At 37.7% G+C, this 17,883-nt stretch overlaps 2 protein-coding genes across 2 annotated transcripts in view; one reads left to right on the top strand and one right to left on the bottom strand.

Moving 5' to 3' along the window:
• The window catches only part of LOC123869956 (phosphoinositide 3-kinase adapter protein 1), a 33,545-nt gene extending 24,756 nt beyond the window's left edge, over positions 1 to 8,789 (bottom strand). The window contains exon 1 of the mRNA XM_045913076.1: positions 8,503 to 8,789. Coding sequence (XP_045769032.1) covers positions 8,503 to 8,506 — 4 coding nt within the window. The 5' untranslated portion in view covers positions 8,507 to 8,789. The remainder of the gene's footprint in view (positions 1 to 8,502) is intronic.
• A 1,668-nt stretch (positions 8,790 to 10,457) lies between these two features.
• On the top strand, positions 10,458 to 12,616 carry LOC123869934 (J domain-containing protein). Its single transcript, XM_045913041.1, has 3 exons — positions 10,458 to 10,614; positions 11,055 to 11,156; positions 11,402 to 12,616. The coding sequence occupies exons 1-3, from the start codon at positions 10,528 to 10,530 to the stop codon at positions 11,723 to 11,725; spliced, it is 513 nt and encodes a 170-aa protein (XP_045768997.1). The 5' UTR covers positions 10,458 to 10,527; the 3' UTR covers positions 11,726 to 12,616.
• The last annotated feature ends 5,267 nt before the right edge of the window (positions 12,617 to 17,883 follow it).

Here is a 17,883-nt window from a genome sequence, read left to right as displayed (position 1 = left end):
GTCCGAAAAACCGATAGACGTTTGGGTCCCAATTTGCTAGAATGGCGACCTCGCGCCATTAGAAGACCCCCACTAGGCGGTCAGACGACATTATTCAAGTCGCAGGGAGCCGCTGAATTCAGACGGCGTAAGACCGTGGCGTGTTGAAGTCCCTACAAGACTCCTATATCCAGCTGTGGGAGTCTATTGGTTGATTTTTATGATGATGCTGCCATATACATCATCACTCAGAAAATCGTAATGCAGAAAGACCAGAAACTTTGTTACTTTTCAGTTACCTACTTGATTTGCAATAAGCCATCGCTAGAGACCTAGAGATTTCTGAAGTGTGCATAAAATGTGTATTAAAATCAAATAACCTTCCGAGTATCTTCACGTGAAAGCTCTTTTCATTACTAGCGATTAGCGAACTATGTAGGTACCTAAAGTATATGAAATAAGAATTACAGCTAGAAAAAATTTTGTTTTCAATTTTCGTGTTTGTATGTGTTTATATGTGTACCTACTTTTACCGTTTTAACTATCTAAAAGATCATTATCCTCGGATATACCTACGCAGTTTCAAATTCAGCAAGAAATAGTGCATAATGATGTGTATTAAATTTCCAATCTCGGGTTTTGACTGAACCGTTGGTAAAACGAGAAGCGTGACTGGGGACACATCTTGCAAGCACACGCAGCTGTTCCGTGTCGCATGCGAAATATTATAAATACCTTGCATGCCGATCAACAGTAACAACAGTTATTTGGGTTATTATTTACCTACGTCTTCCCTTATATTAAGGAAGACTTAGTCTAAGGAGACATGTCGCACACTTAAAATCATAAAGAGAAATAACTCAAAAATAAGTTATTTAAAGATTTAATCATAAAACGTAATACTTAACATATCGTTAAAAATATATTGTGACAGCGTCACGTCTTTGCTGGGTCTTCACCACATCCATACTCCATACCCTTGCCACTTGTATTCAAACGGCGTTTACTATCGGCTTTATTGTAAAAAGCTCACACCTCTATCTCTCTGCTAAATTAATGTTTGTCTATATGTTTGTTTGTTCCCTATGCGTCCGCGTATTGTTCATCCGATTGAGTTGAAATTTTGACCAGCATGTCTCTTCATTCACCGTGTCCAATGCCTATGTACTGTGTACCTAAATGAAACGTAGCGGTGGCTACGTTGCGCCTGAGTCTACGACTCATCGTCTCCGCCTTATACAAATAAAAAACTTTTTTTTTTTTTTTACCTTATACAAATAAAAAACTTGCTAAATTCTTAAGACTCATTCAAAAATAAAATGGAATTCACTATGAATGAGATAAAAATAACGCATGGTTATAAAATAGCCCACAAGTCAGTGGAAGTAAAAAAAAAAACCACCAGATGTCGATCTGACTGTGTTTACTTACATCTGCTTGTAAAACAAAGCTCACTTTTGTACCACCAATCATTTACAATGGAGTAGGTACAAGGAAGTAAGATTTTCAAAGAAATTACTGTTCCGACTTCCTTACCGTTATTTGGAACAAAGTTAACTCTGCCATGTGATGACCTACCCTATATTTAATTTAAATGTATACCTACTTATTCTAAGTTCCTATATATAACTCTAAACCAGCATTGTCAGAAAGTTATAATAATAGATAAATTCATACAGTTTGCGTCAATTAAAAAGATCTTTAATATTGAACCTGCGCAGTGGGCGATTTATCGATCAAGTAACAAATAAAACGCTTCGCGTCGTGAGGGAGTCTGTTCCGCCGTGCTGCTAGTTCGTCCGTTCGACTAGAAAGACCCATGCACTCATGAGCAGACGGCAGGTGTGCCGTCCAGACTCCAGAGTTTTTTTTACCTGACGCCAATTACTGTATGTAGGCCCAGTGCATTGTACAAGGTACCTAATTGGTAGATATGTCTTACGGCCAGTTTCTTCATGAACAACTAAAGTATTCAGTAAAAGTATTAACTTTTACTTGACCATTACTGGAGTTTAGGTAAATGTGTTTCTTCATTCAAGCAACAGCTAAAGTAAAAGTCGCCATTACATATGCGTGTATAATCACTAAAAATCACTAGTAAACTTGATCTTATAGATCAAGTTTACTAGTGATTTTTAGTGATTACTATTAGGTATATCAATGATGATATTATAAATCTACCAATTTAAATTCTTCTTAAAACATCTTAATTAATGTAATTACATCCTGCAAATAAAATACGAGCCCCAAAACCCATTATAAAAGTCAAAATAAAGCATTAAGTGATACGATTCACAAAAACCGCGTGACAAATTAAGACATGGAATAAAATTAAGTAGCGATGTTGTTGGGTTCAAAATCCGCGGGGTATTTGCGGAATGCCTGCGTGTTTATTTATGCCTGGGCAGAGCGCATGTGCCTGAAGAGTATTGCAGACTGCAGCGGATGATTTTAGGCTGAACGTTCGTTGCCTTTGAATTTAAAACGCAACTCGTTCAATGTACCAAACAATGGACAGCAATTTCCTTACACATTGCTATAGGCCAACCACTAAAGTGATTGTGTAAATAAGTAAGAACTAGTCGTGCCCTATGGTCGTTTCGGACAAAATAGCCATTAAAAATGCAGATAGCAGAGAAGAACAGGTATAACAAATAGATAGTCAGGTACTTATCATCTCTCTCCGGACTTTGCAGTGCTTTGCAGATGAAAAAGACCGAAAAAAGCTGATAGTGCTTGAGGTGCAGATGGGCCTACGTATATCTAAGGGTAATAAAAACTAACGCTGTCAGCGAGTATTTATATATCCATGCTGTCAGCATAGAATATTACAGTCAGTTAGTATGTACTTGCTGTTAGTAAAGTGAGCTAAGTTAGGTCTTAGATAAGGAACATCAACGAAAAACAAGCTTATTTTGCTACAATCCGCTAAAGCCAAGTCTTGGATTGCAGTCTAAGTATAGGTAAACCTCCTGAGGATGTTCCAGTATCAGAGTCAAACGTACGTGAAGTTTGTTTAAAAAAAATATGTGGTAGAGCTGCTTATTGCTTGCTTTTCCTGCATCTTTAGTAGTGGGAGGACGGGCAGTGCATATCGTATACAGACTTGGTCTGTTTTGACTGATCATAACGAATGGAGCTTGTTGTTCCTTGTGTATCTTTCTTTATCTTTCGCCAAGAACCGCCTGCTTTTGTTCAACATAAGGAAGATCTACACAGGACGAATGGCAAATCACAAGATTAAATCAGTTTCGTTATGGACAATGTAAATTTTCACGGTGATGTAAAACATACATAGAATACAGAATAAGGGTCAATAGACAAAGATGGGCATTATCGGATGGCGACGGCGAAGCCACGGCTTAGATACAATTGGATGCTTCCGCTTGTCGAATTAATTCCCTGTGCACATACGTCGTACGGCAGGCGAATGATGGGAATACATCGTCGCTACATCCCATGCGATTGTGACATCTATTTACAGGCTCATTAGAATTATTCTCCTGTATATTTATTGGGTAGGGATAGATATTTAAGTCCCACTCATGGTATAGGTACAGCTTGACCCTAGTGGTTCGGACTTCACTGACCATGTAGTGTAGCTACTCGTACCATTCTATATAGGTAGATGGCACTTTATGTAAGATTTAATTCGAAAAATATGGCTTCCTAAAAAAATATCCATGATTGTATACTTACATCATCATCTTCATCAGCACTGTTCTTTACTTTTGACTGAGAAAAAAAAATGTGGAAAATAATGCGACCTCCAAATCCTCTCACCAGAAGCGGAAAAATTTTCCAGGAATCAAACACGTGGCTCTTATTAACAAAATCGTTGTTCTTGTTAGCACTTACTAAGTAGATAGATACCTATCTCTACCTACAATCACGAATATCCACAAGCGCGACAGGTTGAGAAAGAAAGAATTTTTGAAAATGGCCTAAGGGGCCAAAATTGGGGTTTCAAATTTGTGTATTCCATATGGATGAAGTCGCTGGCATAAGTTAGTTAAGTATGAGGTGTTGGTATTAATATTCCTACTCATACAGTAAGCTGTACTTAACTTTTTTTTATTCAGATACAAGTTGACCCTTTACTGCAATCTCACTAATGATGCAGTCTAAAATGGAAGCGAACTAACTTGAAGGGGTCTGGCAATTTTACCTTTGTAATTGTCTTGTTAGATAAGTCGCTTTTATATATCTAAGTATATGTACAACAACCTACTTGAAATTATTTTCTAAATTGCTGCCTGGAATCTTACCCGAGACCTCCCGCTTCTTAAACGATAACCGCCACTGCTACGCCAGGGAGGTTATCGTATTTAGATTTGCTCCTACATAGTATTATATACTTACTTATTTATCTAGCAACAATATTAACATTTTGATTTACTATGCAGAAAGGCAGGCTTAGCAGGTACGAAAAGCTAGAATATACCACCCATTGTTTAGGTTTTAATCTGCATGTCACGTGAGATGTGCTATTTTTATCTTTTTTAACCGACTTCCAAAAAAGGAGGAGGTTCTCAATTCGTCGGGATCTTTTTTTTTTATGTATGTTCCCCGATTACTCAAAGACCCCTGGACCGATTTGGAAATTTTTTTATTTTGTTTGAAAGGGTATACTGTGCAGGTGGTCCCATATAAATTTGGTGAAGATCTGATGAATATCTTCGGAGATGGAGAACAGAACTCCTCAATGGATAAGAGCAAATTGCTCGCGATCACTGTAATAGCTTAGTAAACAGTAGGGTTTTAACTGGGCATAGCATATTATATATAGTACAGTGGGGCCACTAAAAATTGTGAAATAAAAAATTTTCAAAAGAAAAATAAAACCGACTTCAAAAACCAAAAACACTAAAAAGTAGAAAATAATTTTTGTTTAGCTACACATGTAATGTACCTAGGTATGAAGTCGAGCGAGCATATTAAAACAAAATTAGAAATCCAAGAGTGAAGCTCGCCCGACTTCATACTAGGTACATTACATGTGTAGCTAAACAAAAATTATTTTCTACTTTTTAGTGTTTTTGGTTTTTGAAGTCGGTTTTATTTTTCTTTAGATAATACTAGTAGAGAATACTACTGAAAGATACTATAAATATTCTGTAATAATACCTACTGCCTGCTCGCCCCGACTTCGCTCGAATGTTTCTGTAGAGGGTCTACGCCAAGAGGTAACCTAACAACTTAAAGTTTGTAAGTTTGTATTAAAGAGTTAATCTCCGGAACCACTGCATCTGTTAGAAAAATTCTTACACCATTTAAAAGATAAGTTATTCTAGAATTCCAGATGTATAATACCCCGATTCTAAGATGGGTATCCAGGTAAGTATGTATAAGACACCCGAATAAAGCGGACGGATCAGTTAGTTATAAGGTTACATGTAAGTATAAGTATAAAATTGTTTTTAAACTCTTTCTTCCTTATAGATAGATATATAGATAAATAATAGATAGAAAACTTTGTTGCACACAAATGAAATAACCAAGAGAAAACAATGAAACTAAAAACTAATTGTATGCCAAGGAGGCCTTATCGCTCAGAGCAATCTCCACTAGACAACCTTTATACCTATTTCTGTTTAAAAGCCTCGTGTAGTGAAATCAACGTTGTAACTTGTAATGCGCAGATCTTGAGGAGAAATGTCGAAGAAGTAGGTCATCCAGGCGCCCCACATAGCTGCCCTACATACAGGCAGGTACGGTCAACGTTGCATAATCAATAACATTCGAATGGAACTGGATTCAATACAAATATAGGAAACAACCAATATGTACAGGTAATATATATGAAGGTAGTAACGGAAATATGTCGTACTGTAGGTACGGCCATATACTTAGTTAACATTTCCATAGAATGTAAATTCTACTAGAGCCTTGGATAAACAATGCGCAACGTCGCAGCACGGGCGTATATTAGACTAAAGGCGGGTACGATTTGTGATACACGGAACAAGCTGTATAAAACACTAGCGATTACCCGCGGCTTCACTCCGTGGAAAATTTGGAAAATCCTTCCTTCTACATTATAAAGGGAAGCTGTGTGAAAAATATAAGCTTTCTAGAGCAAGAGTTTGGGCTGGGCGTTGATTAGTCAGTCAGGGAATGAGTCAGGACTTTTCTTTTTAGACCTAAATAGGTTTATGTTTAAATTATAAACGCGGATCTCTTTGCAGAGCAACCATCGTTCGTTACCTCAAAGTCAACCTTCGTAACCTCGACATTGACCGTTGTTACATCGAAGTCAAACTTAGTTACTTTTGGGCTTGAAGTCGATCTTCGTTACCTCTAAATCGACCATTGTTACCTCTAAGTCGATTTTCGTGACCTCCTTCGATATCGAGCTTCGTTACCTCGAAGTTGACTTTCATAACCTCGATATCGACTTTCATTTCCTCGACATCAACCTTCGCTACCTCGAAGTTGACTTTTGCTACCTCGGAATTGTTGTTGCCTCGACATTGAACTTCGGTACCTCGAAATCGAACTTCGCTACCTCGAGATCGAATTTCGCTACCTCGAAGTCGACTTTCATAACCTCGATATTGACTTTCGTTACGTTCAACTTTCGTAACCTCGAAATCGACCTTCGTTAGTACCTACTCACCAAATTGACGGAAAATTCAGAAGTGTTACATAACTAGGACTTTTTTCATTAACTTTTTCTAGTAGAGCGACAGGTAAGTAGTTAATTTATTTATTTGGAGTTCAAGTTTGGATAGACATAACACGTCGCAAAAGCAAAGCCACGCGCGACAGCAACGTGTCCGATACAGTTTTTAGCAGAGTTGTAATTCAAGGAAAACTATAAAAGCGTTTCGTGCCACGCGACTGGCCATCGTGCTCCTCAGTGTGACATAACTCCGAGATATCCACATTACGAATCACACGTTGTATTTTACGTTCAGCATTGTTCCCGTTGCGATTGTCTGTTAAAGTCTAAGATTTGGTAGATTACTTTCATAGTGGAAGTTGACTGTTCCCAACTTGAGCCCAACAATATGGAAAAACTAAAGAAATAGTAGCGAGTAGCCACTTTTATCAAGTTGGGATGGGTTATCCAAGTATAAAATATGTACCTATTGTAGGCAGTGTAAGTACAAAGAATAATAAAGTGTTAATTGACGCATTGTTTCATCGAAACGGGGCCGTGGACGCTTTTGGCACGCATGCTAACAGTACCTCCCTGTCAATGTCATGCGCACTTAGTAGGCTAATTAGATGCACTATATTAATTGCTAACAGATAGATACTAATTAAGTTAGTAGCTTAACTAAACAGAGGTGACATTTTTATATAATAAATACATAAGTTGTGAAAACATCGTGAGGAAACCTACATGCCTGAGTGTTCTCCATAATTTTCTCAAAGGTGTTAAGTCTGCCAATCCGCACCAGCGTAGTGTGCTATGGCCATACCCTTCTCATATTGAGACCCGTGCTGTGTAGTGATCAGACGATGGGTTGACCGTGAGGATGACGATGATCTATTTCCTTCATGTTTAAACTCTAGGGTCAGGAGATTTCGTAATCACTGATCAGTGAGTTGTATTTAGCTTTTTAATTTTGAAGTAGATAAATATATAAGTATCTACTAGGTAAGCAACAGTAGGCCATCATCCTCGTATGATACGTTGTTACTTGTATCTAGATTCTAGGTAACTAGTTATATGTATACATATACGCATTTTCATGGAAAACAGGGTCTTAATAATTTTTCAGTATAATTAATTATCTAGATAAGTACCTTGGCACTTATTTAGCATGTACGAAAACAAGCACACGCGAAGAAGTTAGGTAGGTACTTATATTATTATCTGCTAAGTTTTGAAGCATTTATTTTTTACTAGCTGATGCCCGCAGCTTCGCCCGCGTGGATTGGTCAGATCCCCTGCAGCATCAGGATTGAGGAGTTGGACTCCAAATTTTTTATGAAACACTGTCGCAAAGTTCCTCTATCGATTAAAAAAGAAATGACGCAAATCGGTTCAGAAATCTCGGAGATTTCGGTGTACATAGGTAGAAAAACACAACTCCCTTTTTGAAAGTCGGTTAAAAAAGTAGCCTATGTTACTCCCTGGTCAATTCTCTACTTGTCTGTGAAAATTCCGTCAAAATCGGTTCAGCCGTTCCCAAGATTAGCCTTTTCAAACAGACAGACAGACAGACAGACAAAAATTTTAAAAACGTGTGATTCAGTTATAGTATCGTTCAAATAACCATATGACCTTAATATGCGGTAGTTATTTCGAAATTACAGACAGACACTCCAATTTTATTTATTAGTATAGATATCTGCTTAATATTTATAACCGCACGTAGCATATGATCTTCGGGTAGGTACTCATGTGGTGTAGCCTGTAGGTATCTGTGCTCACGTCTCGATATTAAATCCATCTCAACAAAAAATTAAAGGTTGAACAAACTTTTGGCGGGGACACGGAGCGAATAGAAAATGTGGGAACGAAGCTCGGGGCATTGTTGTCAAGCATTCATATGCCACTCCACTCACCCATTGCCGGGACATCCGCCGCTACTTCCGCTACCAAAGATGGAGGATCTTCGAACGTCTAGTTCGTTGACAGCGCCCGTCGATGTCCCCAATACTGTATCATAACAGCGCCGCAATAATGTGAACCATCTTTCGGAATAACAAATGAGCGAACGAACACTAGCACGCGGAAAATTTATTCGCAAGGTGTAAACATTATTAATTTCCCCAAGCGAGGCACACAGCCGATGTGGCCGATGAGCTCCGTAAACTTGCGTTTAGATCGTCTTCAGAGGCTATTTTTGATGCAAAAGTGTGTTGGGAGTTTGAAGCGCCAATGTCTAGAGCATGCACGGAATATGCAATGTCGTTCGTTGCCTTGATGTTAATATGTGTGTTGGTTTCCAAGCTTTGTCCTTTTTTTATGTAATTTTTAAACCAAGTTTACCAAGATTCTTTGTTAAAAAATACTTATTCGGAATACTAAGATTGAGGTCTATATTGTACAATACTTTATCTATAGGTAGATTGTTAAGTAATCGCAGGTACCGATATCTATGCGTCTTCTTCCCCAAAACTGCGCCCTGCAATTTATTCTAAGTAATTTTTAAAATAAGAGAGGAGGTAGGTATTAACTAGGTACCTATATTCTTAGATGCATTATTTATTAGGTAGGTAGGTACTTTATTTACCTAATTATATCTTTGACATTCGCTAATGCCGGGGGAATAATTTTATGCTTCCTATTAAAAAAATCTAAATACAACTCTCAATACCTAAGTCTTTTTTTTAATAAAAAATAGCGAGTAAACGAGCAGGCGGGTCATCTGATGTTAAGTGATTACCGCCGCCCATGAACATTTGCAGCACCGGAGGTACCGTCGATGCGTTGCCGGACCTTCAGGAAGTGGTTGATCTGCCCCTTGAATAACCCCATGTTGTAATATAATAGGAACACCGCCGATGGGAGTGCGTGGAAAAAAGGATCTGTCACAACGGGCGGTCGAAGGGCACCAGGTACCAAGGTGGCATGGTGGTGAGGGTGAAATTGCATGCGGTGGCGTGCGGTGCGGTTGTAGAAAAAGGAGGGAGGGATTTTTTAAGGTTCCTCGACTCAAACTTGTCCAGATTGAATGCTCCCACTTTCCTTCAACCTAGACGTAATGAATCGCCTGCTTTAAACTGCATAGCAATCGCAACTCTACTAGACAGTCCCACTAAGTGGAAAAAAACAGGAGCCTTTTACTTAGTTTTTAGGGTTCCGTACTGAAGGGTGCCATCGGGTACCTATCTCGTGAACCGCAATTGGTAGAGAGTTGAAATATTCACAGAATGTGATAAGTTTGAATCGAGGAACTTAAACATAATGGATCGCTTGCTTCAAACTACACAGCAATCGTAGCTCTACTGGTCCCACTGCATGTAAAATGAATTTAGGCCTTTCTTTTGGATATTTTCAATATTATACCTACTTAATCACAATAGACATGTAAATGAATGACTTTGAACAAAATTTAAAAAAAAACGCCTCCTGAATTATTGATCTCAATTCTCTGAGCTGCGCAGTAAAAGCTTCATTCACTTTATACAATGCCTACAATATACTACATACCTACTTGGTACTTTAGAAAACGTATGCTAGACTAACTTTTTGTTATACATTGCTGGATCTACGTTGAAAATGGAAATTAAGCTAAGTAAGTAAGCAATGGACTATATCCAACCGTAGTTGTCATTTTACGAGTTTACCTTTAGCTTGTGTGCGTGAACGTAAATACAATGAAAGTGTAAGTGTGATAACTGATACGTGTGTGAGTGAAACGAGAGAGAATGTATTGTACAGATTTTCTGAGGGAACGTTATTCTATTTTAGACCTTCTCTACTTCTTATAAGGTTTATAAAAGCATAAACAAGCCTATGACCCAACTCCACTATTGGTTGAATAATTCTACAATCTACGCAGTTTGCAGAAATATTATTATCAACACCTACATTGACAATTTTCATCAGTGTACACTGGGGTTTTGATAGGGAGGGTCGTGAAAATGACCGGAGTGGACGAAATATTAAATTATCAAAGAAACCCTGAAGACGACTTCTATGGATTGCTGGGTTGTGATGAAAATTCCAGTGTAAGTTTGCTATTTTATCAAGTGAATTGTATGGTAAAGTTTTTATTTATTGATTTGTCTGAATGTGACCTTATTCTGAGGTCGCGAGTGTTGACCTACATCCTGGAATATTTTGCAGCAAAAAAAGACTTGATTTGGCATAACAATGACCTACCAAATTAGATTTAAAAACATTGCGCTGTATTATTGAGGCAAAATAAAAAATTGTTTACTTATGTATGCACAGCTAGGTATGATCCGATTGCGATGAAACTTTGTACAGTTGTCATTGAAACTTGCTGGAAGGTTTCTGGCATGGTATCATCAATGTGTAAATAAGCGCACGGGTCGTTAATATAAAGAGACTTTGCAACATCTGCAATAGGAAGCTACTACCTATGTATTTTATAAAAATTGAAGGTTAGCATAATATGCATAATATTGTTTTTTCCTTTTTACAGGTTGATCAAATAATTGCAGAGTATAAAGTGCTGGCATTGCAGCACCATCCTGATAAGAATGACGGAGACAAAGATGCTGAAGCAAAGTTTCAAAAACTAAAGGTAGGGTGCATACCTAAGTTTTTTAATAATAGCAAAGTTTTCCTTTAGTGTTTTGTCCATTTCTCGTACATAATAATTAGTGAATTTGCGTAGGGAGAAAATCCCAGGGAAATCCCAAAGAACAAAATCCCACGATTAGGTACGAATCAATTGACTTCCAAATCCACTTTTAAACTTGTTGTGAATCATATTTTTATTGAGATGAATAAATTAATGTTAAAATAATGTGATGATTTTTATTGCAGGAAGCAAAAGAAACACTGTGTGATCCATCTAAGAGGGCTCTATACGACAAGTGGAGGCAGAGTGGGATCTCCATCGGCTACAAGCAGTGGCTCGGTATGAAGGACCACATTCAGCAGTCCATGCACTGGTCCAAGCCCAACACAAAGGACCGGATGTTGGAAGACGAGTCGGGACGTTCCTCAGGGCCCTCGAGCCTCGGCCCCACCAATGCCGCCGCTCGTCGAGCCTCAGAGGGAGGTGCCGCCCTCTGGGGCCGCTGGGGAGGAGGCAACCAAGAACCACCCTCTGAAGTCATCTCCAAATTCCGCAACTATGAAATCTAATCTCTTACTGTAGTTTATTTCAGTGAAAAAGACAAGAGATTATTTGTGCCCTAATCTCTTGTATTTTCTTCTGATTGAATTTAAGTTGGTCGATTCCTTGCCATTGCGTATTTTTAATTTCAATTAACGTACAATTAGGTTAACATTTAGATGGTAAATTATTAACCTTCCAATGGGCACAATATTCATCATGTCAGCTCATGGAACAAGATGCTCGAATGTCACTCGATATTTAAATGTTCAGTGTTTGATGTTCTTAAATTTTCAGTGTATTAGTACTTATCGGTGTTAGAGCCCCAGGTTTAGAAGTACTCTAGCTTGTAACTCTCGTAGCCTATCCTTAGCTTTAAGCTACGCACATTCCTAAAACATATGAGTCTGATTATTACATTTCTGCTGTGTAAGGTTTACAAGAATCTATTATATTTTAAAGAGTTATATTTTTGATCCTCTTTGATAATATTTATCTTACTATAAGTATTACATAAACCCACTGTTTGGAAGGTGAAGAACTGGTAAAGTTGTGACTTACTTACAGGGTATTGTTGAGAAAGGGACAGTTTTTGTGTTAAGTTACCTTGACAAATCTACAACTGATATTATACCTATTATTTTGAATTTTCTCAAAAAGATATTTATTAGATAAATGTTTGCCCCAGGTTGCTAGATGTAAGTAGAGTATTAATAATATGTGTTAAATGTTTTCAACAGTATTTTCTCTTTATTGAATGTTTTGAAATAAATATTTAAACGTTATATTATTAGTGTAGTAGATTTGGAAATCTGATGGTTTACATACATATTATATGTCTATATGAATCTCTATATGAATAAAATTTTATTTTTGACGTACCTAATATCTAAATGGAACAATAAATTTTACTGAAAGTATATATTGACTTTTATTTCCTTTAGTTAATCTACCTTATAGACAGTCATCATTATCAACCGATAGACGTCCACAACTGAACATAGGTATCTTGTAAGGAGTCCCACACGCCACGGCCATTGCGCCACCTGAATCCAGCCGCTCCCTGCGACTCGTTTCATATCGTTGTCTGCCGGTGCGAGGTCCCCTTGGGACCCCAACGTCTATCGGTTTTTCGAACTATGTGCCCTGCCCATTGCTACTTCAGCTTTGCAACCCGTTGAGCTATGTCGGTTACTCTGCCTCTCCTCGGATCTCCTCATTTCTGACTTGATTACCTAGAGAAACTCCAAGCATAGCTCTCTCCCTAGTCCGCTGAGTGACTCTGAGCTTCTGGCAACACGAACTGTTCGATGTCTTTGGTCTTCAAGCACGAGAAATTTCGGATAAAGACATCTTGTCGACCTCACCTGCCCGCGTACCAGATGTCTACAAACGAGGCTCTGGCAACCGACAAATGGTGGTATAACCATTTTGAATTGGCTAAACTGGATAGATGGCACAGCAGCAGTCGATCAGCTGCGACACAGGTGCGACCAGTATAATCCTGCGATGTCCAACACGCCTGCCCAGCGCGGTCATTACGGGCAACCCCTTGAATGAGAGAGTGACACAGGGCCAAGACCCCTAGTCCCCGGCAGCCCCGCTGTTCCTGGCTCTGACAGGCAGCGGTTACAGTAACGGCGAAGCAGGCGGTGCGAAGAATTTCCAGCAGAGATTCCACTGCCAACCCCGACGACGACCTGGCAACATATATCTTCAGAAATGTAATTATACAAATTAGAGACAAACATTGGTATAATTTTACAATAGATTAGAAATTATCTTGACTGAATAAATCTAAAGGGTGTGATATACAATTTATGTAACATACTTAACAGTCAATAAAATCCTTTTTTGATGTTTATAGGTTCATTTTTCATACCTTTAGATATTATCAAATTGAATGCCATACGATACAGTCAAAGTCTCCTTCCCGCAACCCGCGCTTTACATATTAAGTACCTACCTCACAAGACGTCTCAGTGAAACAGCATACCTACGTGCCTACGTACAACTACTTATTATGAATAATAGACATAATTGAATCTTCTCAGGGTTTTAAAAAACAGTAATTCCCCTACTGTCAGTAGGGGACTTTCTTGTTTTGGTTTGGCGACATTTTTCACAGAAGCTGTTTTGTAAATAATACCGCATCTCCAAGTGTGAAAACACAAAGAAATAATTTCAACTTCATCGCGGGCGCGTTGTTTAAGAATTCCGTAAATTCTTGATTGGAAAACAAACAGCGCGTGCTGAATGTCGCAGGAAACATATACCTATCCATAGGAAGTATATATAGGTTCTTTATATTACGATACAACATAACGAGTTTTTTTATGCGAGTAGTGAATGCCCTCGGGAAAAAGTTATTAAAACCCAATTAACTTACCTAACCCTTTTACATTTAGGACCAGTTGCATGATCAACGGTTAAGTTACATCATAGATACGTCTAGGTTTGTTAAGTTTAGACCTTTAATCATGGAGTTTGCATACTGACTTGTGCAACCCGCTTTGTTTTTTATCGGTGGACAAAGTTTAACGTTAACCCTAATGTTAAATGTTATTTTAACCGGCCATCATGCAACTGAAATGAAATGACCTTAGTGCTCTAATATATCTAAAGCCGCAGATACATCTATGTGGCTGTAACATGTGAACCGACAAAAGGCGATCAAAGTATGTGTACTTACTTAATACTTTTAAGATGAATTACCTAATTCTAATCTGTTGGTCGATAGGTTGATCATTGCCGGATTGCGTTGCTACACACCACACCAGTGTGTCTGCGGCTTTATTTTAATGGAGCAGGTAACCTAAGGTCAAGAGTCCACTAGCAATAAAACTTGCAGATGTGAAATTCTGCTTAATTTCTGCAATTTTCAATGAGAGAACTTGCACAAATTGACTTGTTGCGAGTGCAAATGACTTGCCAGATCAGACTTTGCAAGTTTTACTGCTTATGGGCCTTGGATGAATTAAATACAATCATCCAAATTATGACTTCAGGGTATTTTAAAAAATACCTTTCTCCTTCAAGATCAAATATGGTAAGAGTAGGAAAATGAACATAGAAAAGACAAAAAAATAAACCTATCAAATGAAAGGTTTTATGGCGTAGATTAGGACAACATTCTTAACTGCATAAGAAAATATGAACCATTTAACCGTGTTTTTAAGAGTAAGTAAATAAATAGTAGATGCTCACAGTTCCTTGATTTTCCGGATTAAAAAATATTCTATGTACGTCTGTCTCACAGACACACTTCTGCGTTTATATGGATTGTAGACATAATTTTTTGTGTCTAGCCGAATTACCACTATGTGATAATAATTGACTAAAACATTGTAATATATACAGTTCTGATGGAATTTATAGGTCAAGAGCCTTAGCAACTTTTATCTCCATGGTGGTCATATGATAACTATAATATCATGGCATTTAGTAGTCGCGAAGCACAAGCGACCGAGGATTCTTGTCACTGGATGTTTATACTTGGTCTCCGGTTTCGTCGTTAGGAGCGGCGGCGGCTGGCTACCTATAACAGTTCAGTTCCATACCAGCACTTGGCCACGAAAGTGAAGTGATAAAAAATAGTAAAAACTTTAACTTTGATATTGAAATCAATTAATCAGATACTAAAAGCTCTAAATAATATTGAAAAAATTGCAATCTGCGTTTATCTGTGTAGGTACTTATTTGCTGAAAAATTTAAAATTTACTAGTGGATTTCAATGCAGTTTTCGCCATAATTTATCTAGGACATTTCACAACGATTTATTATGCACACATATTGATATTTTAATGCAATTATAGTCTACTAGATAGTTCCCCGACTTCATCCGCATGGATTTACATTTTTAATACTCCAGTGGAAACTCTTCGATTTCCCGGGATCTTCTCTCTGGGCTGGTTTCCGCACTTATTGTCAAAATCGGTTAAACGGATGGACTTTTAAAAATCCCGTGTGAACTCTTTCGGGATGAAATTTTTCGCCCTATATCCGTCCCGGGGGTGCAATCTATGTCTATACCAAGTTTCGTCAAAATCAAAATCGGTTAAACGGATGGATTTCTAATATTAGTATGTACATATTTGGATTGTGCACATAAGCCCACCCGTGCGAAGCCGGGTGAGTCTGCTAGTATTGACGTAATTAGTAATATATAGTATTGACTTTTAACATTATTTCTCAAATAGATGCCAATCTTCAAGATAATGTAGAACATTACTTATTAGTGTTTAATAAGTAGCATACAAAGGAAAGCATATTTTTCTAGGCTCGTATAGTAAAACTAGTAAGACAGATTACATTAATTAAATTATGAAGTGTTATCTAACAATTTGGACATCTTGGACCCCATAATGAGGTAAGCTTTTCTGCTACAAACGGGTACGTATAAGATTTATAACTCGTAAGTTTTAATAATAATTGTTACTAGTTATAATAATAATTTTCAGTTGTGTTACATTTATAAAATAATTGAAAATTATTATTATATAATATCGTAAGCGGCAGCATATTCTGCCCCTTGATTGGCTGAGAAAAAATGTGAACAGCGAATTCAACCAATCAAGGGACAGAATTTGCTGTCGATTACGATGAATAAGTTTTTCTTACACAATCGGGGGGCAGATCCATACAATAAGGTTGTAAAGGCATTCACAGATTATAAAGACAGTTTTCCATCAACATGGAATCCGTCGCCGCAATACGAGAATCATTGCGCGATTGACCTTAAAACAAAGAGTCATTATTCTTTGACAATGAAACATAACACTGCAGATTGTCCTGGTATCTGAGAAATTCTTGAGAAAAGAGCAGTCTTTAAAAGACTACTTATGAGACACACAAAAAACGTTTATAAAAGTAATGTTAAAATGTTAGAAGACTACTTATATTATAAATGTGAAAGTGTGTCTGTCTGTCTGCTAGCTATGCACGGCCCATCCGTTTAACCAATTTTGACGAAAAGTACAAAGACTTGCATTCTGGGGTAAGACATAGTCTCCATTGGTCCTGGAAAATCAAAAAGTTCCCACGGGAATTTTAAAAACCCAAAATCTTCGTGGGCAAGTTGCGGGCATCATCGCGGGTATCATTTATATAATATAAGTTTTCTAACATTTATACATAAGTTGAGATTGTATAACTTGAGCTTTTTGAATTCCCTAATCAGCTTACATAGTCTTTCTATGTGGCTGTATGTGGCAGCTTAGTACTAAAGACATGTACACTACAAAGAGGCACATAGAAATTTCTGACAATGAACCACCCATCAATCAAGATTATAGAAGCAAGAGAAAATGAAGATCAAGTCAAAACTTAATCAAGTAGGGCGTTTCACAGCAAACACAGTAGTGTGCAATGCTAAAGCTCATCATGCATGTACTTACTTTGTTTGTTCTGAAATGCCCCAACTTACTTCAAGGAAACTCAAGACATCGAAACGTAAGACATAATGTGCAAGTTCGCAAGACTCAAGAAACTTAGGGTAATGTATAAACAACAGGAATGTTATGTACAGTAAACTATTAATTCTATATGTAACGTTTTTGTTGTCTTAAATTGCTCTCCGCTCATCACTGTGAAAATTGGCCACCGACATGAGGACAAGACGTATGTATCAAGATTGTAGGTAATATAATCTGATCAACCGCATAGATCCGTGTGTTAGCATGCAGCGCACCGATATGCTTTGTTAATAGATAAGACCTGGGCGCATTTGGAACCCACGTAGCTTTCGTTTAGTTTCCGTAATTAATTATCACCACTATATCATTGTTTGACAACCAGAAAGTATACAATAGTACCAAATTTAAATAAATTATTTGACTTTTGACTTTTAATTCATACTGCTTTGCTGCAAGCGCATTGCTATCGCACATTTTGCGGCCAATTTGAATGTACGTAGAGAGTTTCAATAAGCGATTATTAATTTGTATTGATTGTAAGAGTCCGTTAAAAAGTATCAAGAACTTTGTTGAAACAAGAACTATACTTGTTCCAGATAATGTAATTTGGTGATTGTGAAAAAAAAATTTAATGCAATTGTTGGGTGTCTAAATCCTCCTGTTCACGTTTGCCCAACGCGTTCGGAGAGTGCCGGTCAAAATGCAAACGCTAAGTTTCATGTGTGTCAAGATATTTTGATGTATGTACCTATGCATTTGGGTCCCCGTTGAC

The sequence above is a fragment of the Maniola jurtina genome, chromosome 11, assembly GCF_905333055.1.
Source record: "Maniola jurtina chromosome 11, ilManJurt1.1, whole genome shotgun sequence".
NCBI lineage: Eukaryota > Metazoa > Arthropoda > Insecta > Lepidoptera > Nymphalidae > Maniola > Maniola jurtina.
This window is presented reverse-complemented; position numbering and strand designations above follow the sequence as displayed.